This window comes from Geotrypetes seraphini, chromosome 8 (assembly GCF_902459505.1).
Source record: "Geotrypetes seraphini chromosome 8, aGeoSer1.1, whole genome shotgun sequence".
Lineage (NCBI taxonomy): Eukaryota > Metazoa > Chordata > Amphibia > Gymnophiona > Dermophiidae > Geotrypetes > Geotrypetes seraphini.
Genome location: NC_047091.1, coordinates 90,515,468 through 90,540,897, shown reverse-complemented (window position 1 = coordinate 90,540,897; position 25,430 = coordinate 90,515,468). Strand labels below are relative to the sequence as shown.

At 44.2% G+C, this 25,430-nt stretch overlaps 1 protein-coding gene across 3 annotated transcripts in view; it reads right to left on the bottom strand.

Annotated features, from left to right (window-relative positions):
- LOC117365650 (disintegrin and metalloproteinase domain-containing protein 10-like) overlaps positions 1-25,430 on the bottom strand; it is a 129,255-nt gene that overhangs the window by 89,944 nt on the left and 13,881 nt on the right. For 2 of the 3 annotated variants that reach the window (XM_033956263.1, XM_033956264.1), the window contains exons 2-3: positions 22,575-22,719; positions 16,795-16,913 (exon numbers count right to left, since the gene is read on the bottom strand). In XM_033956263.1, coding sequence (XP_033812154.1) covers positions 16,795-16,913; positions 22,575-22,719 — 264 coding nt within the window. Of the gene's footprint in view, positions 1-10,756; positions 11,065-16,794; positions 16,914-22,574; positions 22,720-25,430 lie in introns of those variants that run through there. The other variant, XM_033956265.1, reaches the window with a different exon arrangement.

Here is a 25,430-nt window from a genome sequence, read left to right as displayed (position 1 = left end):
CGTTTTAATACCGCTTTACAGAACGATGGTCAGACCACACTTGGAATACTGTGTCCAACATTGGTCTCCATACCTAAAAAAGGATATAATCCTGCTGGAAAGGGTGCAGAGGCGAGCCACAAAGCTTGTTAAAGGTATGGAAAATTTGAGCTACAAAGAACACCTCGGAAAACTGGGATTGTTCACCCTCGAAAAGAGGAGACTGCGAGGGGATATGATAGAGACTTTTAAAATACTAAAAGGATTTGACATAATAGAGCAAGAAACATCGTTATTCACGTTGTCAAATGTGACACGAACAAGAGGTCATGGACTGAAACTGAGGGGCAGCAGGCTCAGGCCAAATGTCAGGAAGTTCTGTTTCACACAGCGAGTGGTGGACGTTTGGAATGCTCTCCTGGAGGAGGTTGTGGCGGAGACTACCATTCTGGGTTTCAAGTGCAAGTTGGATGCACACCTCCTTGCAAAACACATTGAGGGATACGGGTAATCAGGTTCTTCATCTGGGAGTACCTGACTTGGCCTCCGCGTGTGCAGGTCGCCGGACTAGATGGACCTACGGTCTGATCCGGTGAAGGCATTCTTATGTCTTATGTCTCAGGGTGCTGAGGCTGTAGCTCTAACCACTGTGCCACAATCTCCTCCATAAACACAAAGTCCATCCCCCACCCCTTCTAAGGCCAAATGGTGGCAAAAGAAGAGTCAGTGGCTTCTATAACTTATTCATGATTTGATTTCGCAATGCGGTAGAAACAGTGAATAAATATGGAGTCAAAACACATATAAAGTCTTTACTTTTTCACCTAGAGTTGCTTGCTGATAGAAACTCCCATAACATTAAAGTATGAAACTTGTTCCTCCAAAACCAGGTAGAGGGTGGAAAATCTTGTAACCAATGGTTAAGGATACATTTCTTTCCCAAAATATAACTCTTACTCAAAAGCAAGTTTTCTGCTGAGGACCCCCCCCCCCCCACACACACACACACACTCATGACCAAAGGAATTATCCCTCTCTTGATACTTAAGACATAAGGATATGGGTGAACCCCCCAAATGGGAAATATAGGCATGATGAACTGTAAGAAAATGGCATTCCTGGAGTTCTGCACTTTGGACCAGCCATGGGATAGCAGCTAAAATAGAGGACCAGGTAGTAATATAGAGTGGCCTACACAAGTTTCTTCCTCACTGATCTAAAATCACCTGATAAGCTTTGTGTGGCTGGAGGCTTGCTAAAAGTTTATGATATTGTGAGACCAAGAGCCAATCCCATCGATCATCTGTAACAAAAAACAAACCCAATGGAGTATGTCCTGGAAAGCTCTAGAAACCACACCAATAGGCAAAGAAGCAAAATAACGTGCCAACTATAGGAATGCATAATAGTCAGAAGGATCAAGAGACCAGTTGGTCTGAAGGTCCTGAAATGTACAAAGAGAGCCATCATTCATAATCACCTGTCCCGACTATTGAAGCCCCTTATGTGCCCATTGTTTAAACCACATGTGTCAAACACAAGGCCCGCGGGCCAAATCCGGCCCACCAGGCCTTGCAATGTGGCCTGCACCGCGCTGTCATCACTGCACGCCGCTGCGTTCCATCACAATGACGCGCGGTGACATAGGAGGCTTGTGATCTCGCCGGCCGTACTTGCTATCTATCTCCCCCCATCGACCGCCCCCCCCAAGAACCTCCGACCGCCCCCCCAGCCGACCCGCAACCCCCTGGCCGACCCCCACGACACCCCCACCCCCCTTCCCCGTACCTTTCTGTAGTTGGCCGGACAGACGGGAGCCAAACCCGCCTGTCCGGCAGGCAGCCAACGACGGAATGAGGCCGGATTGGCCCATCCGTCTCAAAGCTCCGCCTACTGGTGGGGCCTAAGGCGCCTGGGCCAATCAGAATAGACCCGGGAGCCTTAGGTCCCACCAGTAGGCGGAGCTTTGAGACGGATGGGCCAATCCGGCCTCATTCCGTCGTTGGCTGCCTGCCGGACAGGCGGGTTTGGCTCCGGTCTGTCCGGCCAACTACAGAAAGGTACGGGAAAGGGGGGTGGGGGTGTCGTGGGGGTCGGCCAGGGGGGTCGGAGGTTCTTGGGGGGGCGGTCGATGGGGGGAGGGGGGTTTGCGTCGAGGGCAGATGGGCCTGGGATCCCTCCTGCCCGTAATGTAGTGCGGGGTGGGGGTAGGGGGTCGCCGTGGTCAGGAGGGTTTGGGCTCCCTCCTGGCCCGAACAACTAGCGGGGGGGGGGGGTCACCAGGGCCAGGAGGACTTGGGCTCCCTCCTGGCCCGATATTGTCGGGGAGTTGGGGAATCGGCGGGGCAAGAGGGCTTGGGCTCCTTTTTGCCCCGATCGTGTCGGGGAGTCGGGGGGGCAAGAGGGCTTGAGCTCCCTCTTGCCCCGATCGTGTTGGGAGTCGGGGAGTCGGCGGTCCTTCGGGGTGGGGGTGCAGGTGCGTGCGAGCGGTCCTGCTTGGGGTGAATCGGACGTCGGGGGGGGAACTATGTAAAAAAAATACACAGCAGAAGCTGCCAATTCCTGGCATAAAGTGTAGGCATAAAAATCGCAACAGAATCTGCTATCTGTACCCAGCCAGGCATTTATTGACTGACTTTTTCATTCTAACGCAGATTTCCAATAAACTACATCTTTTACTGCCAATATTGATCCCAAAATGTCCAGGAAAAGAAAAGTTGACGGTGAAGGCAGACAATTTAATGACAAATGGGAAAATGAATACATGTTTGTGCTTAGTGAGGGCAAACCAGTGTGTATATTGTGTTATGAGACAGTGTCGGTGATGAAAGAGTACAATATACGTCGTCATTTTGACACCAAACATAATGTTAAGTATGGCAAATATACTTTGGAAGAAAAGCATAAAATTGTTAAAGAACTAAAAGGCAAACTACAATCACAGCAGCAAATGTTTACAAAGGCTACAGCGAAAAATGATGCTGCAGTGAAAGCAAGCTTTATAGTGGCTGAAGAAATTGCCCGTACTTCAAGGTGCTTTTCAGAGGGTGCCTTTTTGAAGCAATGCATGCTAAAAGTGTGTGAGAAAGTATGCCCAGACCAGATACAGAGTTTTCAAACTGTCAGTTTGTCAAGAAACACCATTGCAGACAGAGTTCAAGAACTCTCAGGAAATCTATCATCACAGCTGGCCGAACAGGCATGCAGTTATCTCGCTTTTTCACTTGCTATCGATGAAAGCACAGACAACACTGATACAGCGCAGCTGTCCATCTTTATACGTGCTACGAAGACCGACCTCTCTGTCACTGAGGAACTTTTGGATGTAGCTGCCATGCATGGGACGACGACTGGTAGAGATATATTTGAGGCTGTGGAGAAATCTATAAATAATTTTAAATTACCCTGGGAAAAGTTGGTGGGGCTAACTACTGATGGCGCACCTTCAATGTGCGGAGAAAAGAAAGGCTTGGTTGGACTAATGAAGGAAAGAATGCAAAAAAGTCACTGCCACACACCCTTGATTAATTATCATTGCATTATCCACCAAGAGGCTATGTGTGGAAAAGTTCTGGACATGAATGACATAATGACCACAGTCATTAAAACTATTAACTTTATAAGGGCACGTGGCCTGAATCATCGCCAGTTCCAGCAGTTTTTACAGGAGATGGGTGCAGAGCATGGAGACGTGCCATACCACACAGAAGTAAGATGGCTGAGCAAGAGCGCAGTCCTCAAAAGATTTTTTGAGCTCAGAGAACAAATTGCTCTTTTCATGGAAAGTAAAGGAAAGCCCTTGCCTGAACTGTCGGATCCCGCCTGGCTATGTGATTTTGCTATGATGTGTGACATATGCGAGCATCTCGCCCAACTGAATCTGAAGCTGCAGAGACGCAAACAAGTCATCACGAAGATGTCTGACATGATCACAGCATTCCAGCGTAAACTTCAACTATGGAAGTCCCAACTGGAACAGGACAATCTTGCCCACTTTCCCGTTTGTTTGAGTATCTCAACCACTATTTCTGGTACTTTTCCTTGCAGTTGGCTGGCTACCAAAGTTAGCCGTTTACTAAGTGAATTTGAGCGGCGCTTCTCTGACTTTAGAACACAGCACTCAGGCTTTGACATCTTTGCCAATCCTTTTACAGTTGATGTCAACAATGTGCCCCATCACCTTCAGATGGAGATAATCGAGCTTCAGTCTGACAGTGGCCTGAAATCAAGGTTTCAGGATGTTGAAATTGAGGACTTCTACCCTCTACTGCCCCCTGACTCAATGCCAGAGCTCCGACTTCATGCTGCCCGTATTCTATCCATGTTTGGGAGCACCTATCTTTGTGAACAGATGTTTTCAATAATGAATCTGAACAAAAACAAGCACAGATCACGCATTACCGATGACAACCTCCATGCTGTTTTGCGGGTTGCTACAGCCCAAGAAATAAAACCGAACATTGACTCATTGATACGGGGAAAACGGTGTCAGACATCTAGCCAGAAAACAAAACAATGAGCATTTTAGGTACATTCCAATATTACTGTTTTGCTTGATAGCATGTGAGTTGGTTAACAGCACTGTTAAGGAAAAGATTGTTCCACTCATTTTAAATTCACATTTCTGGTTAACATTGTCAGTTTATGACTGTTCAGTAAACCATTCGGCCCGCGATTTAGGCTGGATTTTAGATTTTGGCCCCTTCTCTGATTGAGTTCGACACCCCTGGTTTAAACGCTACATTCTCCAAACCAGGGCTGAAATCCGCATTTCCCACCACTAGAAAAAGACAGTGCAAAGCGGATCCTGACAAAATTGCAGCAATTGTTGCCAGGCCTGTAGAAGAGATTGAACTAAACAGCTATTCGCCTGTGATCTAGGCAACCCAGCGCATGCCAAGGGAAGAAATAATCTTTCTCCATAGCTATATCAGTAAACTGATGTCTTCCCATAATCCAGTCTCTCAAGTGCCTCAATAAATAAGCAAGATTATATAATTTAAGGTCTGGAATGCACATACCCCCCTCCCCCAGGATCAGGGGCCCTGAAAAAATTTCCATCAAAGTTTACCTTTTTTCCCTCCCCAACAAAAGGAAATAAACATCTTACAAAGTTGTACAATATCCTTCTTCAAGTACAGAGGTAAGGTTTGAAGGATATAAAGCCATTTAGGGAAAATAATCATGCAGAATAAGTTAATACACCCCAAAAAAGAAATGGGGAGGTATCTCCACTGACGAAGGATAAGTTTAGTCTCCTGCAAGAGCTTATCCACATTCAAACAATACAAAGATGTTATGTCCATCAACAACTGGATCCCTAGGTATCTAAAAGAGCCCAGAGCCTATTGCTAAGGAAATGGAGTCTCCCAAGAATCACGATAAGCCAGGGCCTCCGAATTGACACTGTTAAGTCTGAAACCTGAGAAATCCCCATACTCCTGAAAGCTTACCAAAAGAACTGGTAAGGAGGTCTGAGGTTCTGAAAGATATACTAACAAATCATTGGCAAATGCCACAAATTTGAAATGATGCACGCCAATTACCGTTCTTTGAATTTCAGGGTTACTCTAGATCTCCTGGATTAATGAATCCAAGGTCAAAATAAACAATAATAGGGATAAAGAGCACCCCTGGCAAGTACTCCTTCTTATAGGGAATAGGTCAAATAAAATATCATTAGCCCAAATACTTGCTTGGAGGTCCCCATATAGAGTACAAATAGCCTTAAGAAACCAGGGCCCCATCCCATGAGCTTGTAAGGTTTGAAATAAAAAGCCCCAAACTTCTTGATGAAAAGCTTTCTTAGCGTCAAAACTGATCAAAAGTCAGGGAATATGATTGTGTACACTACAGCCTTTCCAAAGCTGTTAGTATGTGTCTCATAGGAGTTTTCTTTTTGCAAGACAATGCACCTGCTCTCAAGGCTGGCAAAACAATGGATGTTTTGACGCAATTGGGGTTTCACCAGATCTTGCTCCATCTGATTTTTTGTTTCCAAACCTTAAAAGGAGTTTGAAAAGGTGACAATTTTCAAGTGATTTGGAGATGATTGCAGAAGCAGAACAGTATTTCAGTGACCAGACATCAGAGTATCTTTTGGAAGGGTTACAGAAACTTCAGACATGATGTGCCAAGTGTGTTGAACTTAGGAGTGAATGTGTGTAATAGTTTCAGGGCTCCATGTCATTCCCTTCTTGGTTGGGCTGAGAACTTTTCAGCACCCTCTCGAAGCTAACCCAAATTTAGCCAGTTAAACTTTGACCAAGTTTAAAAGAAGAATTCTCTGCAGAAAATCTAGCTGGTTATGTTTGGCTGAATATTTGGCTAAAGATCACCAACTAAAATTAGTTGGTGATCTTTGCAGCTTAGCAGTTCTAGCAAATTGATCCCACTCTGAATACTTGGAGTAGTACTGTCTCTTGTGTGTTTAATATACAGCTCTGTGTGCATCTTGTAGCACTATAGAAATGATTAGTAGTGGTAGTTCTGAGATTTTAAGTGTTCCATTACACACAGGGAATATGAAAACTAATACTATCTATGCCTGATTTTCTTGCAGTGATGGACTTTAGAGTATGGTTGCAGATAGAGCACAAAACTGCTGGACACATTTTGCTTCAGTAGCACACACAACCCTTCTTTCTAGTGTATTCAGATAGATTTCAAGGTGGACTCTAAAGGTGCATGACTGCACTGTAATCTTTCATTGTAGCACACATTGCAAATATATAGTACATTAAAATATTATAAACCTCTTCTACAAACTGCTAGCTTGCCTACTCAGCAGCTGGGGGGGGGGGGGAGTAGAGGGGGCAGGAGGCTACTATGTGTGGAGCGCAGTGGTTGGAGGTACAGCCTCAGCACCCTGAGGTTGTGGGTTCAAACCCACACTGCTCCTTGTGACTCTGGGCAAGTCACTTAATCCCCCCCATTGCCCCAGGTTCATTAGATAGTTTGTCAGCCCACCAGGACAGATAGGGAAACACACTTGAGTACCTGAATGTAAACCACTTAGATTATAAGTGATGTATAAATACTAAAAAATAAATTAAAACACTATAAAATTAACCCCCCTCTTTTACAAAGGCACGTTAACCATTTTAGCGCGTGCTAAACACTAATGCGTCCATAGACTTATAATGGGCGTGTTAGTGTTTGGCACGCACGTATATTTAACGTGCGCTAAAACGCATAGCGCACCTTAGTAAAAGTTGAAAGGGGACAGATTCAAAACGAAAGCTAGGAAGTTCTTCTTTACCTAACGTGTGTGGACACCTGGAATGCGCTTCCAGAGGGCGTAATAGGGCAGAATACGGTACTGGGGTTCAAGAAAGGATTGGACAATTTATTGCTGGAAAAGGGGATAGAGGGGTATAGATAGAGGATTACTGTACACATCCTGAACCTGTTGGGCCGCCGCGTGAGTGGACTGCTGGGCACGATGGACCTCAGGTCTGACCCAGCAGAGGCATTGCTTATGTTCTTAAATGACAGACAAATTGATGATCCTCCCACAGCCTCCCGGGTGTAACATAACAGCCAACAAAACAAATTATCTGACACCTGGTATGGCATTTGTAGAAGGTGTTATTAAAGCACTCTTGTGAGGCAATCTTTATAGCTCTCCCCATAAACCAAACTCTAGCCTTTATCAAGTCCAGCGGTAATTCTGCTTCCTTCCACCATTACCTTTGGGTTTTCTTCAGTTAAAGTCAGAGGCAAGTTCCACTTTGCAACAGCAGTTTCTGAACACTTAAAAGTGCTGTTGAAATTAGTGAATATACACTGCACCATTAAAATAGTAAGCCGCCTCAGAAGTCTTCTGAGGAGTGTGCAAGTCAGACTGCAATTTATTTGGACGTGCGCCATTTCTGAGTGTAAAGGACTGCTTTGTGTATGGAAATGCAAATTTATAACATTGCACATGTGATATGCAAGTACATGCATAAATTTTCTTGACATAAGTAGAGACATTCCTGGGTGCGGTGATTGCATTTATGTCCATACTTTTGAAAATATGCACATATTATGAACCCAGAAAATCTATAAGTGCCAAAAAGCAGCTTTAAATTTAAGCTCATAAATTCCATGTGGTGATATTCAATACAGAAGTACAGTCCATGCATAATTTAACTTAGAAAATTTGCTTGTACTTACACACACAAAAAAAGTATGCATGTCCTCTTTGAGAGCAATTTTATAAAGCTTTTTTGTGCATAAAATGCTGTACTGAACGCATTTAAAGGCATAAAATTAAATTGTACCTATAAATAAATGTGTTATAAGCCAGCACATACTTGTAAGGCATGCACAGGGGAGAAGTTTGGATACTGTATGATTAGAGTTGCAGTGCATGAGCACACACTGGGGGGAAATTCTATACATGGCACTAAAAATTCAGCAAAATTGCCAACCGGGATAAACTTGTCTCTTATGGGTGAATCAAAATATTCAAACTGGCTCAGTAACAAAAGAATCACCCATGCTCAGAACCAATAAGGTAGAGAAATCACAACTGAGGACTAGCCCATAAATGCGCCTCTCTTGGTCAATCATAGCACTTAGGAGTTACTTTTTTCCCGCTGGTATACTCTGCTATAATCACTGCTAATCATTACTGTTCTTGTAATTATTTGTGCACTTAACTGAAAGAGTCTAGAGAAGACTTGCGGGTCCTGACACGTTTTGCTAGACCAGCTTCCTCAGAGAACCCACTTTTGTGTAACTGGAATGACCAAAACAGTCTACTGGTTCGTCTGTGGACAAAAAATACCACAAGTCTTCTTAAAAACTGCTTCTCCCAACTTTATCAAATAGCACAGCTGTGAGTGGTGTTTGATAAAGTTGGGAGAAGTAGTATTTAAGAAGACTTGTGGTATTTTTTTGTCCACAGATGAACCAGTAGACCATTTTGGTCATTCTAGTTAGAGGTCTCATTTGTACCTCTCCTGAATGATAGCCAGCACCCATTGATCTGATGAAACTCAAGTCCATTCCTGATAAAACTGAGAAGTTGACCTCTGATATGAGGAAGCCCCGCCTGACCCCTAGCATAATCGGGGCTTTTTTTGAGCGCAGTCATTGCACGGACACCTGAGGCCTAAGGATGCCTGGAATCAGAACTGTTGTAATGAGTGCGGTAGCCCAGGGAATATCTCTGGAAGGAAGAACCTGTGGATCCCTGCCTACACCTATGTGAGGAACGAAAATTACTACGATCCCCTTCCAATGTTCGGTGAAACTTGTTCACAGGAAGACACTTAGGGCGGTGCTTAGCCACACTGTTGATGAAATCATCTAGACCTTGACCAAAAAAGAAGTTGGCCCTTGAAAGGAAAACTACTGAAAGTGGACTTTGAGGCAGTGTTCCCAGCCCTATGACGGATCCAAAAAGCATAAGCAGAAACTTTACTAAAAACTGAAAGACAGCAGAAAAAGTGTCCGCCACATAATTCACACCATCCATCCCAGCGGAGGACAGGTATGCATCTCCACAGAGGATGCACTGCGCTGTCTGGCATGACAGGCTTGCTCCATAAAGGAAGCAGCTGCTGCCACTTTGATACCTAAAGATGCCACTCTAAAAGGCTTTTCAACATAATGTTCACCCTGCAATCCTGAGAGTCCTGAAGCAGCACTCCCCCATCTTTAGGGAGGGCTGTGTGCCGGATAACCTACGCCATGGCAGAATCCATCTCAGGTTGTTCAAAACCCTGCAGAAAATTAGAAGTTGGGGATAAAGCTTAGACATAGCATTAGAAAGTCGGAAAGAGCTGTCGTAGCCAGACCAAGGAGCTGTGGATTGGATGGAAAGAAGGTGGAAGGTGGAGAATCCAATTTGAGCTCTTTCAGAACATCAGCAATAAACACGTGGACAGAACCACACTTAAAAGGTATGCAGATAGAAGGATCAGCACCCAAATCCAGACTATCAGGGCGGCCAAGGTGACTAGTCTTGGCAAGGGTATAAGCCGGATCCAATATAGAAGCAGTGACAGGAGACAGAAGAGGCATAATATTTGAAGGGCCACCACTGCAATCAAGGTCTGCCACCATCGGACGAGAGGGCTCCCAAGTAGGAAGCTCTGCTATCAACACCACAGGCTGAGAAAGACCTGACGTACCCGCCGGCTGCATCAAACCAGCAGTCTGAAGAATACTCTTTCCAGAGAAGCTGAATAAATTCTGGTGAAAAGTCACACCCCGCAACCATGACAGGGCCTTGTTGAGGCACACATGCCATGCCAAAAAAGTCCCCAGACTCGGAACACAGGTGTTTTGCACCAGACTCCAGAGTGGCCTCTGGGTGAGATTTTTTTTTCCCCCAAAAGCACAGACCCAGGCTGGCTCCTCAGCCCTAGAGTACCTGGAGAATGTGACGTCCAACACTCCCGCCCCCTCCCCCAGCACGCTATGACATGCGGTGGTACATGGTCGTTGATCTGGTGCCAATCCGGCACAATCAGTGCACTCATTCAATATATTAGGGGCTGGGGAGTCCATCCCAAACTATATTTAAGCAAATCCAGGGGTATTGAGGCAGAAATAAAACTTTGTAAAAAAGATAGTTGAAAATCCAAGATGGCCACCTCCAGCAAATTCGCGCCAAAAATGGCAAAAATAAACAAAACCCAAAAATAAAAAAATAGCAATTTGGGGTCTGGGGAGGTAGGGGACTGGAAACCTTCCCTCAGAAACTGTGAAAAATGACTTTAAAAGCTTTCAACAAGCCACTCCCTGAAGTTCCCATAGGAAATAATAGAGGTTTACTCACAATTTTGCAGTGCTATGCCTGTCAACAGTTTTAACAGCAGCTGAATGGAGGGAAAGGATTTTCTGCCTCAGAAAATTCTCCAAATGACCAGAGTTGAAGATCTTCGAACTACCAGTCGGCCAGACACCGATTATGACCTCCGCCCCCACGGATCCTCGTCACGCGGTCACGGGCAGGAAAGACAGCCGCCTTGAAATCCAGGTGAGTTTCCCTCCAGACGCATATAGCCTGTGACAAGGTCAATGGGCAAACAAACTCCCAGGGGAATGTACCCCAAGTTTAGTGAGTTTGGCACACAACAAGCTGGCTCCACAGATCCTCCAGAGTTTCTATGTGAAAGAGCAATCGGGCACCACAGCACTGCGTCCTTTCCTCTTACAGGGGATCACCTGCAAGGGGTCTCAAGGCACTGAAGCCACCGAGAAAATTAACTTTAAGCAAAAAAATAAGTAGAGCAACTTGAACAGACTTCTGCACGGATTGCTTGCAGAAATTGTAACTGGATATGTTTCTAGCTCAGTCTAAGGGGGAGGAGCATGTGCTCAGAAAAGTGTTGGATTTCTGCAACTCCCGGATTGTGGGTTGAAACTGAACATCTAGCGCAGGGGTAGGGAACTCCGGTCCTCGAGAACTGTATTCCAGTCAGGTTTTCAGGATTTCCCCAATGAATATGCATGAGATCTATTTGCATGCACTGCTTTCAATGCATATTCATTGGGGAAATCCTGAAAACCCGACTGGAATACGGCTCTCGAGGACCGGAGTTCCCTTCCCCTGATCTAGTGTATGGAATCTTGAAAGGACGTAACAGAAATACAAGTGTTCATACAGGTGTGTTACACGGGAAGGAAACAGCATAGAATTTTCAAAAGCATGTAGACTATTTTGCCCTTTCTTCTGCCTCAGCTGCCGCCTAAATAGGAGGGGCAAATAAGAGGGCACCAAATGGGCAATTTCTCTTTAAAAAAATTTGCTGCAAATAACAGTAACATTCCTGCATATTTTGCAACTATACAGTTTACAGCTTTTGAGCTGTCCTAAATTAGGATACTTAGTTATGTGGGTGCCGACACTGAATACTGCTGGCACCCACATAACCTTGGGCCCCTCCCCAGTGCAGTCTGTGGTGATACTCAGTGGCACTCTCCAGTTAAGTGCCACTGAATATCTCCACTTACTCAGCGGGAAGCGATTTAAGTGGGCGGGAGAAGCTTCTGCCTGCTTAAATTACTTTGAATATCAGGCCCTGTATGCTTATTTTGTTGCCTAAAATTGTAGATACTAACAAATTGTGCAACTGACCTGAAGAAACTACAAAATTCATGGAGAGTGATCACAGTGGCGTACCAAGGGGGGAGTGGGAGGGGCGGTCCGCCCCGGGTGCCAGCCCTGAAGGGGTGCTCCCGGCCTTGCCGTTCAGTCCCCCCACACCCCCGAAGGACCGCTCGCCCCACTGACCTTCCTGCACCACCTGTGAAGCAGCAAGCAGCAGGATCGCGAGGTCAGAGGAGGGGCGGGAACGCGGCGCAGGAAGCAGCGCCTAAGCAGCGCAGGGATAGCTGACGTCGCGATCCTGCTGCGGCTGCTTCATAGGTGGTGCAGGAAGGTCAGTGGGGCGAGCGGTCCTTCGGGGGGGGGTGGGGGTGGGGACTGAACGGCAAGGCCGGGAGCATAGGTAGTGCTGCTTCATAGGTGGTGCGGGGAGGCCAGGGGGGCGAGCGGTCCTTCGGGGTGGGGCGGGTGGGCAGGCAGGCAGGCATTCAAGGGGGAGGGGGGTGACAGGCAGGCAGGGCTTCAAGGGGGGGGACAGGCCTTCGGGGGGGGTGCAGACCTTCAAGGGGGAGGGACAGGCCTTCAAGGGGGGGCAGGCAGGCCTTCAAGGGGGGGCAGGTCTACAAGGGGGGACAGGTCTACAAGGGGGTGGGCAGGCCTACAAGGGGGTGGGACAGGCCTTCAGGGGGGGTGCAGGCCTTCAGGGGGGTGCAGGACTTCGGGGGGGGTGCAGGCCTTCAAGGGGGGGACAGGCAGGCAGGCTTTCAAGGGGGGGGACAGGCCTACAAGGGGGGGGACAGGCCTACAAGGGGGTGGGACAGGCCTTCAAGGGGGGGACAGGCCTTCAGGGGGGGTGCAGACCTTCAAGGGGGGGGACAGGCCTTCAAGGGGGGGACAGGCAGGCAGGTCTTCAAGGTGGGGGGGACAGGCCTACAAGGGGGAGGGACAGGCCTTCAAGGGGGGGACAGGCCTTCAAGGGGATGGGACAGGCCTACAAGGGGGTGGGACAGGCCTTCAAGGGGGGTGCAGGCCTTCAAGGGGGGACAGGCAGACCTTTAAGGGGGGACAGGCAGACCTTTAAGGGGGGACAGGCAGACCTTTAAGGGGGGACAGGCCTTTGGGGGGGACCCTGGTTTAGAAGTACACGGAGGGAAGGGGGTGTTCAAAGAGACGTGCATATGCCAAACTTTGGGGGGGGGATGAAGAAATAATGGGTCTGAAAATAGAGGAGAGGGAGAGAAATGATGGACCATGGGATTTAGGGAGGGAAGGAACTGAAAGGGAGAGAAATTGGACACAAGGGATGGTGTGGAGGAGGGATAGAGATACTGGATAGGAGGGTAATTGGGAAAAGAAAGGGAGAGATGGTGGACTCTGGGGTGGTGGGGAAGGAGGGAGAGATGCCGGATGAAAGGGTAGTTAAGAAAAGGTGGATCTGTGGAGGGAGATGAAAAAAAGGAAAGATACCAGACTTCCTGGGGAGGGAAGGGAAATGGAAAGGGAGGACAGAGTTGGCAGATGGATGGTTAGCATGAAGAAAGAAGGAGACCCTGGCAAGCAAGTTATCAGAAGAAAACCAGAGCCTTGGACCAACAAGATTTGAAATATAACCAGACAACAAAAGATAGAAAAATTAATTTTATTTTCTGTTTTGTGATTATAATATGTCAGATTTGAAATGTGTATCCTGACAGAGCTGGTGTTGGACTGCAAACATGAGCTAGGATTTAACAGAGAGAGGATAAGTCCTTTTTGTTTCTTTATTTTATTTACACCACAGCGGTTAGGAGAAGCCAAAGGTGGTGAAAAAGCTATAAAACCCACCAGGAGTTTTGAAAAAAATCACCCAACTGGGCAGGAAAATCGAATCGAAATTTTTTTTCCTGAATCTGGCAGCATTAGTTTGCGCTACTGTCTTAGACTTTAGGACCTGGGATTGGGGAGAGATGGCATCCTCAGTACTTTATAATGCAAGTGAAACGAGGATTTGGTCAGACTTTTGAAGGGTCTGCAGGAAAAAAATATTGTATAGGCCGGGGACATGAAACAGCAGGAAATGGGAACTTTTCTCCCTTCTATTTTTGTGAATGGAAAGGCTGAGGATGTCAGAGAGTTCAGTTAAAATATGTGCTTTATAAGAAAATATAATAATGTGTTTTATAAAGTTTATAGCATAGCTGGCCTACCCAGTGAGGTGTTTCTAGTGGTGGTGGTGGCAGCGTGTCAATGTGTTGAGAGGAAGAGGTGGTCTGGGAAATTCTGCTGAGCAAACTCCGGGCCCATTTCCACCCCCCAGTTAGTCCACTCCACTCAACTGGTTCACACACTGAGTGGGTCTTTGGGTGTTGTGTTGGGATCTCTTCCAGTGGTTTATCAGTATCTCCTTCTGGTCCAAGGAAGGAAACTTTGTTATCCTTAGCATTGACCTACAGAATATGTTTGTAACAGCGCTGCTTGTGTGGCATTAGGCTATGTAGTGATCGAAAGAAAAAAACAGACCTTTGCACATTTTTGCACTATATGGTGGGTGTATGAGGAGATTCACATTTCCTGCACAGCTAAGTCCATGTGAAGTTACCTTGTGCTGTATTTGACATCTAGCAAGGTCTCTGTTTGAAAGGAAAGATCTAAACTTAAAAATGAAGTGGCCAGAAGTTATGATAAAAGCAGATAGTGTAGCTGGTTTTAAGAAAGATTTGGACAAATTCCTGGAGGAAAAGTCCATAATCTGTTATTAAGACATGGGGGAAGTGTCTGCTTGCCCTGGATCGGTAGCATGGAATGTTGCTACTCTTTGGGTTTTGACCAGGTATTAGTATCCTGGATTGGCTACCATGAGAATGGGCTACTGGGCATGATGGACCATTGGTCTGACCCAGTTAAGCTATTTTTATGTTATGTTCTCATCTGTAGGGGCCTTTGTTTTCACTTCTTATTTTAATGTATTTTTTTTCTGGGAACTTATCAGTGTTTTTTATAATGGGAACAAAAATGGAAGAGAATTAATGTGTGTGGGATGAGGGGGTAACTAATTTCTTCAGCTAAATAATTCAATCCACTTCAAACAGACATAGGAGAACTCACGCACCATTCACACACCCTCCAACCAAAAACGTCAAAAGAAAAAAACTGTTCGACAACCTCCTAGCCATTCGAGCTGCAACACTCGACCCCCAACCCTACAACCAATTGACATCGACCACATATTGCAAAACCTTCAAAAAGAAATAAAAATCCTTCTATTCAAAAAACACATAAAACCGAACTAACACAATCAGAACTGTCCCAAGCATCACCTGCAACTACTCCATATGTACTTCTGATGTCATGACAATTCAGACATAATTTATGTTATGTTATGTTTGGAATATAAGAAAATTTTCACTGCCTGTTTCTATTCTGACCATTTATTCCGTTTCATGGTCATTACAAAAAATATTTTTTTACATGGGGGGGGGGGGGTGTCAAAAAATGATGGGCCCCGGGTGCCACATACCCTAGGTACGCCACTGAGTGATCAAAATAAAGTTTATAAAAATTCTCAGAGATGTGGAACTCTATAAGGAAGGCTTGAAAACCTCCCTTGGGTGAAGAGTTCACCTTCCAGTCATTGTAATTTTATAAAAACTTTGATCACTAACTCCACTACCTTCCAGTCATTGTAATTTTATAAAAACTTTGATCACTAACTCCACTACCTTCCAGTCACTGTAATTTTATAAAAACTTTGATCACTAACTCTTCACCCAAGGGAGGTTTTTAAGCCTTCCATATAGAGTTCCACATCTCTGAGAATTTTTATAAACTTTATTTTGATTACTCTCCATGAATTTTGTAGTATCTTCAGGTCAGTTGCACAATTTGTTATTTTCAGACCTTTTCTGACTTGTCTACAGTTGCCATCCCTGAATATATCATAGTAAAATTGTAGATACAGCAGAATAGAAATAATTTAAATTAAAAAAAAAAAAAGAATGTAACTGGGTAGGAAAAGCTCCTAGCCAGTTAAATAGCACTCACTGGCTCCACACAATATTCAGTAACATACTGTATAACTGGACAGGGCAGTTGAATATTCAGTCTCACCATTCTGGCACTATCTGATTAGTGCTGGGGTAGTTCAAGGGTGAAGTCGGGGCTGATATGGTAGTTAATCCAGGTACTGCTGTTATTCATTGCTGGATAACTAACCAGACAAGTACTGTAGGTCTGCATAAAAAGCAGTCTTAATTATGTCCGAGCACCAGCCTACTGAATATTGGCAGAACCTGGAAAAATTCAAAGAGCCACTGAAGATCTATTCAGTGCCAATATCCAGATGTAGCCCAGCACTGAATAATTGAGGCTAATTTAGCCTGCGGTGGTCAGCATTTAAAGAAAACTGACAACTAATCTAATCTAATCTAATCTAAACCTTAAGTTTATATACCACATCATCTCCATGAGAATGGAGCTCGACACGGTTTACAAGAACTTAAAATAGTGGGTAGAGAAGAAGAAAAAGGATTACATGAACATATCAACTAGCTAGTAATTAGGGCCCTTAGAGTTTGTAGAGCTTTTTGTCTCAAATGTGTCCAACACCTACAATTTAAATATGCCTCATCGATGTGTTTCTGCTATTCTAACCCATGCTTTTGTCAATTGAGAATTTCTTCTGACCACATTATACTAAACAGTACAAATAACACATATGATAGTGAGCAAAATGATCCATATAGGTTCTTGCTTGACAGCAAAGAAAAGAAAGAATAAATTTACTTTACCTTGCAGTTCACCTGAGTAAATATAAGAAACATCTGTGGGAAGAGATGTCCCAGTTCCCAAAATTTCAAAATCATCTGCAAAAACACTCATATCACTTTGCAGCCTCATTCTGAATTTCCTGCAATGTAAAATGAAAGAGGCAAGGCTGATAAATAACTAACCAGATTCCTCACCATTGGAGCACAAAATACTCCACCATCCCAATTTAATGCAAGCAGAGTCCATAGTCTCATAAAACTCATATCTGAAGTATTAATGGAATGCAGTATTAATAATAACTGATGAATTTCACCAAAAGCTACTCCTAGGCACTATTAGTACCCAGGCCATACTCCTTCCTCTCTCCAAAACTTGGAAACTATTTTCTCCCATTTCTGATCCCTCGTTCCAGTGATGGTGTTATCAGAATACAGTAGACTCTCAGTTAACCAGCACCGACGGAGATTGATAGATGCCGGATAAATGTAGTTTCTGGTTGCTTGAGTGTTATTATTAAAAATAGACCTAACACTAAACCCCATACTATGTGTACCATAAACTGTTCCAGACAAACTACTGGACATGTGGTAGGCAAAGTGTGGGCGTGCTCTGGTGTAAGTTTACACTTAAATTTCTACCAGAAATTGATTTTATTTTAATTTTTATTTAAAGTATTACAGTATTTCTTAGATTTTTTTCTGGTTAATTGAGTTCCGGTTAACAGAAAGTCTACTGTACAATGAGTGCACCAAAAAAGTCAGCCTGTGTCACAGGCCTCTTTTAATCCAGGCTTCCATTTGTCCTTGCGCTCCTGCATTCTGATGACACCATCACTGGAGCACAGTCCCTGATGTCTAAGGGAAAGGAGGTAGGAACTTTGCTGCTACCCCTCAACTCCCCAAACTTTCCACTGTGCATAATCCAGGCCTAGCTGTAGTGATGACTGATAGGACCTTTTGCTCATTAGAGTTTGATGGCGCAGACCTGGAAGCCCCTCAATCAAGAAAGAGGGGTGTCACCCAGAGGTGGTTCAAGGATCCTTCAAACAGGAAAGAAGGATATTACCAAAATCAGCCCTATGAGTGAAGCGCAGAGATTAGAACAGAGATATTTCCGGCTTTGAAATGGAAATAACAAAAGTGCACACAGACATATTTGGCCAAATTATTTAGCTAAATATACCACCAGATTGGCTTAGTGCTAACAGAAGAAAAAAAAAAATGAAAAATGAGAATTCCATAGGCATTGATTCCCAGTTGGCATTTGTGGGGATATACGAAATGGTATGGTATGGTATTGAAAGGACAAAAAAACCAAAACCAAACAGTTATATACAGCACTGGAGTAAGACTAAATTTCTTACCAGGTGCCAAGCCCAAATGAGCATTGCAGTGAGAACGGTACTTTGCTCTCTGTAGGAGCCTCCATGGGACCTGGTCTGATATATGCAGTAGAGAATGACACGGGGAAAAAATTTGCCCCCGTCCCCACCACTGTGTAATTCTCTAATATGAAGGAAGGCTTATTGGTTTTAAGACCACAGCTGGTCGCACAAAAGAAAAAAACTAACACTTAGGGGTCCTGTTATTGAGGTGCGCTAACCGATTTAGCAGAGGCTAAAGATTAGTTCATGCTACATGTTAAGGCGCCCAGAGAATATAATGAATGCCTTACCATTTAGTGAGTGCTAAATTGGTTAGTGTGCCTTAATAAAATGACCCCTTAATACCAATAACAAATGCGCTTCCCCAGAAGCAGAGCTGACAGAACTGCCTCAGGTCCCTCATGGAAAAAACATGGACAAACCTGATATATATCTGACTAGTTCAAGTAACAATGCCGAACTTCCTGCTTCAAAGCAAAGGCAAAATCTTTACTATTTGCATAAACATGAGCAAACTCAGGGGTGGGAAATCTTAATCCTCAAGGTCTGCAACCCAGTTAGGTTTTCAGGATTTCCCCAATGAATATGCATGGGATCTATTTGCCTACAATGGAGGCAGTGCATGCAAATAAATCTCATGCATATTCATTGGGGAAATCTTTAAAACTTACCCAGATTGCAGCCCTCGAGGACCGAGGTTGCCCCCAAGGGTTGCCCACCCCTGAGCTAACTGGATAGTAAAAGAACGCACATGAAACTAGGGGAAGGGATGAACTCAAGATTCCTCTGAATATCCCTTACAAATTCTAATCTAATCTAATCCTTAGGTTTGTATACCGCATCATCTCCACGTTCGTAGAGCTCGACGCGGTTTACAGTTGGAGAAATAGGAAGGAACTACAACAGAGGGTTAGAGGTAGAAGTGTGAAGAAAATTTAGAGGACTTGGGATGCCAAGATATAAGAGTTTCCTTGATTCCTAAATTGGAGGGAGACTTACATTTTTTGAGAAAAGCCAGGTTTTCAGATGTTTGCGGAAAACTTGGAGAGAGCTCAAGTTCTGAAGAGGGGAGGTAAGGTTGTTCCAGAGCTCAGTGATTTTGAAGTGGAGGGAGGACCCTAGCTTTCCTGTGTGGGAAATGCCTTTTAGCGAGGGGAAGGATAGTTTTAATTTGTGGGAGAATCTGGTGGTATTAGGGTTTGAGGAATTCCAAGAAAGAGGGATAAAGGGAGGGAGGATACCATATAGGATTTTGAAAGTTAAACAGGTGCATTTATAGTGGACCCTTGCGATTATTGGAAGCCAGTGGAGCTTGGCCAGGAGCGGGGAGACATGGTCAAATTTACTTTTAGCGAAGATGAGCTTGGCCGCGGCATTCTGAATCCGTTGGAGTCTGTGGAGGTTTTTCTTAGTTAGGCTTAAGTAGATAGAGTTGCAATAGTCCAATCTGGAGAGGATGATGGATTGGACAAGGAGGGTAAAATGTTTTTGATGGAAGCAGGATCTAACTTTCCTCAGCATGTGAAGGCTGAAAAAGCATTTTTTTACCAAGGATTGGAGGTGGTCATTGAAGGACAATGTGGAATCAATGATGATGCCCAAGACCTTGCTCGAGAACTCAAGCTGCAGAGAGGAGCCAGAGGGTAGTGGGATGGAGGTGGGTAGGTGATCTAGTTTTGGACCGAGCCAAAGAAGTCTTGTTTTGGACTCATTCAATTTCATTTGCACAGTGTGGGCCCAGGATTGTAGGTTCATTATACAAGAGGATATGTTCTTAGACAGGTCGGTGAGGTGTGAATCGGTCTCGAGGAGAACGAGGATGTCATCTGCATAAGTGTAAATTGTTTCTAGGGGGGATAGGTGGAGGAGTTTTAGGGAGGACATATAGATGTTGAAAAGGATAGGGGATAGTGGAGAGCCTTGCGGGACTCCACAATTCGGTTTCCAGGGGGAGGATGAGGTGCCATTCATGTTAATAATGTAAGAACGAGAGCGGAGGAATTTAGAGAACCAACCTAGGACTGTGGAGTTGATACCTATCTCAGAGAGTTGGTAAACAAGAATATCATGGTGAACAACGTCGAAAGCAGCGGAAAGGTCAAATTGTAGGACGGCGAACTTGTTTCGAGAGTGAAGTTGTTGAACCCTTGAAATCAGGGAAGACAGTAGGGATTCGGTGCTGAAGTTAGGGCGAAAGCCATATTGATAGGGTAAAAGAATAGAGAATCTCTCTAAGTATGATGAGAGTTGGGAAGAAATGATGGACTCTAGCATCTTGGTTAGGAGAGGGATATTTGCAATTGGGCGATAGCTGGATGGTATGGAAGGGTCAAGGTCAGATTTTTTCAGTAGTGGGGTCAAGGCGATATGACCCATTTCTGGGGAGAAATGGCCCGACTGAAGGGCGGAGTTTATGAGAATGGTGATAGAAGAAATAGCCTGAGCGGGAATGTTCTCATATAGGTAGGAGGGGAATGGGTCCAAGGAGCAATTACAGGATTTCAGTTTGAGGCAGAGATTGAGGACCAGGGATTCAGATACGCGCTCAAAGGTGGTCCAGGATCTGTCAGCTGGGATAGGGTTGGAGACCATTAGGGTGGGAGTGGAATCGGTGGGCACTAGGGAGTTGTAAGAGACTGAAGGAGGGAAAGAGCATCTCAAGGAAGAAACCTTATTGTTGAAGAATTTTGCTAGAACATCGGCTGAGGGAGAGGAGGGGAGCAAGATGGGGGTCTCTTTTGGAGGTTAGGGAGTGCCAGATGTTGAATAGAGTACTGCTTTGATTGTTGGACCTGGAGATTTTGTCACCATAGAAGTTCTTTCTTGCTTTTTTTAGTGCTGTATTGTACAGCTTGATATTGACTCTCCAGGACTGTCTGTCTATAGGACATTTTGATTTTTTCCATATGCGCTCCAGAGCTCGACATTTCTGTTTTAGCTCTCTGTGATATGGGAGGAACCAAGGGGCCTTGCGGGGATAGGAGATGGATTTAGTGGAAAGGGGGGTGAGGGAAAGATAGGTGGATTTGGAGAGAGCGACCCAGTTATCCCCTTACAAATTCTCTTCTGAGATTTTTTTAAATTAATATCACTCTCAGCTACACTGGAAACTGGTTCTCTAGCTGAACCAGGAGGTAGTGCCAATGATCAATCCAGCAGTTGCATGATATGTCTGTATCATTCAAAGGAGAAAGAGAATATACTGAAGATCTAATACTGCACAGTGTCATTATAAGGCACAACACAGAACCTTTTTATATCTCTGTCTCCATCTGCTAGTAGATGGCCATATCCCACAGGTTCTGGACTGGTCAGGTGAAGACAATAAGGAAAAATGCATATTATATTAGAGTTAAGACACCAAAAGGGCTGCATTCACCTCAGCCAACATTAACATGGCACAGGATGTCAGCTATCATATGAGTTATGATGCATGGAGGGGAAAGTGATAGCCATTGGAGGATAGTTTTATTTGAATTTGAAAGAGGACCTTACAAGACTGGGCATCCCAATGGCAGACGACATTTAATGTGAGCAAGTGCAAAGTGATACATGTGGGAAAGAGGAACCCAAATTATGGCTACATGATGCAAGATTCCACATTAGAAGTCACCACCCAGGAAAAGAATTTAGGTGTCATCATTGATGGTACATTGAAACCCTCTGCAGCAGCTAAGAAAGCAAATAGATTGTTAGGAATTATTAGGAAAGGACTGGAAAACAAAAATGAGAATGTTATAACGCCTTTGTATTGCTCCATGGTGCAACTGCACCTTGAATACTATGTGCAATTCCGGTCACCACATCTCAAAAAAGATATAGTAGATTTAGAAAAGGTACTGAGAAGTACAACAAAATGACAAAAGGGATGGAACAACTTCCCTATGAGGAAAGGATAAAGCAGCTCGGACTCTTCAGCTTGGAGATGAGACATCTTAGGGGAGATATAATAGAGGTCTATAATACTCTGAGTGGAGTGGAACGGGTAAATGTGAATCGCTTGTATAACCCCTGGCCTCCTATGGTACCCTGTGGCTGGTTATGTGCACATGAGGCAGACCAGAAGAACATTATCAGGTAAAAAGATGGTAAACATGACAAATAGAAATTCCCCCTTTACCAGTACATTCAGGGTTCTGCTGCTGGACACTGGGGAAGTAAAAGGAAGGGAGAAGGGCTGCTGCTTGACAGGAGGAGCAGGCAAGAGGTTGTGGTGAACAGCCGAGGAGAGAGACAGACAGAAAGAAAGAAAGACAGACAGACACATGTATTCTAGCACCCGTTAATGTAATGGGCTTAAAGACTAGTATATATATATATATATATATGCATAAAGACTTGTAAGCTTTTGCATATTTTAATCTTATCCTTAAAATCTGCATGGCAAAACTATCAATCTGAATATCTGAAAAGTACCTTTCATATGCCTGGAATTCCAAGTGAACATACTTTTCATGTTCTTCAGTGGCTCTTCTGGCTCTTTGGTGTTTCTGATCCAAAACATCTTTATCATATGATAACTTTTCAAAATATTTTATGACCAACCTTTCAGCATTTTCTCCTAATGTGGGAAGAAAAGGACTTAAATCAGCTAGTGTATTTTTAGCATATCAATTTTTAATCTTTCATTCATTTAATGCAGAACTATTACAAAGAAGACAGCTGATGACGAGCCTGAATGACAGAAAATGCTTGAAATTACTTACGGATTCTTTTGCTAAGTTATGGTAAAAATAGGCCTTCACGTGCCTTTACATGGGTCTTTGCTGCACGCTAAGGCCATTTCTACTGTAGCTGTAAAAATTCTCCATTCAATAATCAGCACAATTTAACAGCCAGGAATGGCTCCTGGCCAGTTAAATAGTATTTGGCCAGCTAACTGCTAATATTCAGGGAAAGATAGCCAGTTATCTCCGCTGAATATTCAGTTAGTGGCTAGCCACTAGCCCCTTATGTCGCATGACTTAGCCAGCTAGCTGTGAATATTCAAACAGTGGCCAACTAGGTTTAATGGCCACATTGGGCTGCTATTAACTTAACCAGCCAGTACTTGACTTGCCCAGTTAAAGCTGTCTTTTACTACCTTTGTTGTCTGGTTTCTGCTTTCCTCATCTTCTCGTCATTCAATTCCTTCCATCCACTGTCTGCCTTCTCTCTGCTTCTTCCATATGCTCTGTTACTGTGCCTCTCCCTTTCATCTCTCCCTCCACCCCCCTCATTGGTCTGGCACCCATCTTCTTTCCTCCGCTCCCCCCATAGTCTGACATATCTGTCTTCTTCCCTTCCAGGTGGTTTTTAGCATCTCTCTCCTCCCTTCCTCCCCTCAGATCTGGTATCTGTCTCCACAATCCAGCATGTCATTCTCTACTTGAAATCCCCCTACAATAATACAAAAAAGTATTTAGTGCATGGTTAGCACACTCACATTCTCAAATTACTAAGATACTCCAATTTTTTGCTGTGTTAGGTGTGCATTAGTGCCTAAGGCAGCTTAGTAAAATAACTCTTTATTTAATGTGAAGTGGTTTACATTATAACAGCCATATATATTACACATAAGTATATACAAATTAAGTACTTAATTTTAAAAAGGACACCTATCTGAGAAGTTCAAAATGGTGTTTCTTTTATAATAGATGGGCAAAAAGTAGAGCACCTCACCTTGGGATATATGCAGTCAAACAAAAAAGCAAGGAAGGAGTCTTTCCAACCAGTGATAATTCTTTATTGTAAAACAATGGTCCCAACAAGGATCCCAGTTTTGGTGTGCAAAGCACGCCTTCTTCAGGGGATACACAGCTGAATCAACGCTGAAAGAAAAAAAACGCTTCTGTAGTCAAACCGCTCCGTTTATGCAGTATGTTGCATACTATTTAAAGTACGTTTTGGAGAAACTCCAGATTATATGCCTCAACTCTTTAATTTTTCCAATAATCCATCTTTGAATCTAAAACTTAAAGGGGGAAGATTTCATGGTGACACCAGGAAATACTTCTTCACCGAAAGGGTGATTGATCGATGGAATGATCTACCACGCCAGGTGGTCGAGGCCAGTAGCGTGCTCGACTTCAAGAGACGATGGGACAAACAAGTGGGGTCGCTACAGAGTTATGCTTGTAAGATAGATTCTCATGGGAGGGGGGACTCTTGAGTGGGAAGACTTGTTGAGGGAGGTCGGACTTGATGAGGGAGGGTTCTTGAGTGGGCAGACTTGTTGGGCCGCTGGCCCTTTTCTGCCCTCATACTCTATATTTCTATGTTTCTATCATGAACTGAGTGGTTTGACTACAGAAGCGTTTTTTCTTTCAGCGTTGTCTTTTTGTTTGATTGTTTCTTATATAATGGCATGTATCTCCCTTGTTAAAGGAAGTAAATGCTTAAATATCACAGAAATCTCTATAATGCTCTATCCATATACCCCCCTTTTATTTTTTTATCAAGCTGCACTAGAGGTTTTTAGTGTGGGCTGGCGAAGTAAATGCTCTGGTGCTTATAGGAATTCTATGAGCATCAGAGAATTTACTGCGCTGGCTTGCGCTAAAAACCTCTAGTGCAGCTTGATAAAAGGGGACCATAAGAATTGAATAAATCCTTTTGCTTTGCCCCCCCATCCCCATTGCATAGTTACCTTTGATATTATTATAAGTACTATTCAAGACAGACTCATAATAATAATAATAATAATTAATATGAATATTTTCTCATCTTTTTTTTTAGTATCATCATATAAAAAGCAGTCAGCCGTTACTCGATCCTCATCCTTCTTGGCCTGTCTGCTGCCTTTGATATTGTTAATCACAGCTTACTCTCTGATACGTTGTCCTTGCTTGGTTCGTGAATCTGTCTTCTCCTGGTTTGCCTCTTACCTCTCCCATTGCACCTTTAGTGTAGGCGGGTCCTCTTCTGCTGCTATCCCACTAGCGGTTGTAGTACCCCATGATTCTGTCTTAGGGCCTCTTCTTTTCTCTCTCTACATCTCTTTGCTAAGGTGCCCTGATCTCCTCCCATGGCTTCCAGTATCACTTATATGCTGATGACTCCCAGATCTACCTTTCTAAACCTGAAATTTCATCTAAAGTCTAAGAAAAAGTCTCTGCCTGTTTGGCTGACATTGCTGCCTGGATGTCCTGCTGTCATCTGAAACTACACATATCCATGACTGAGCTGCTTCTCTTTCCTCCTAAACCCTCTGCTCCTAAACCCTCTGTTCTCCGTCTCTGTAGATAATACTGTCATTGTTCCCGTCTCCTCTGCTCGTAACCTTGGAGTCAT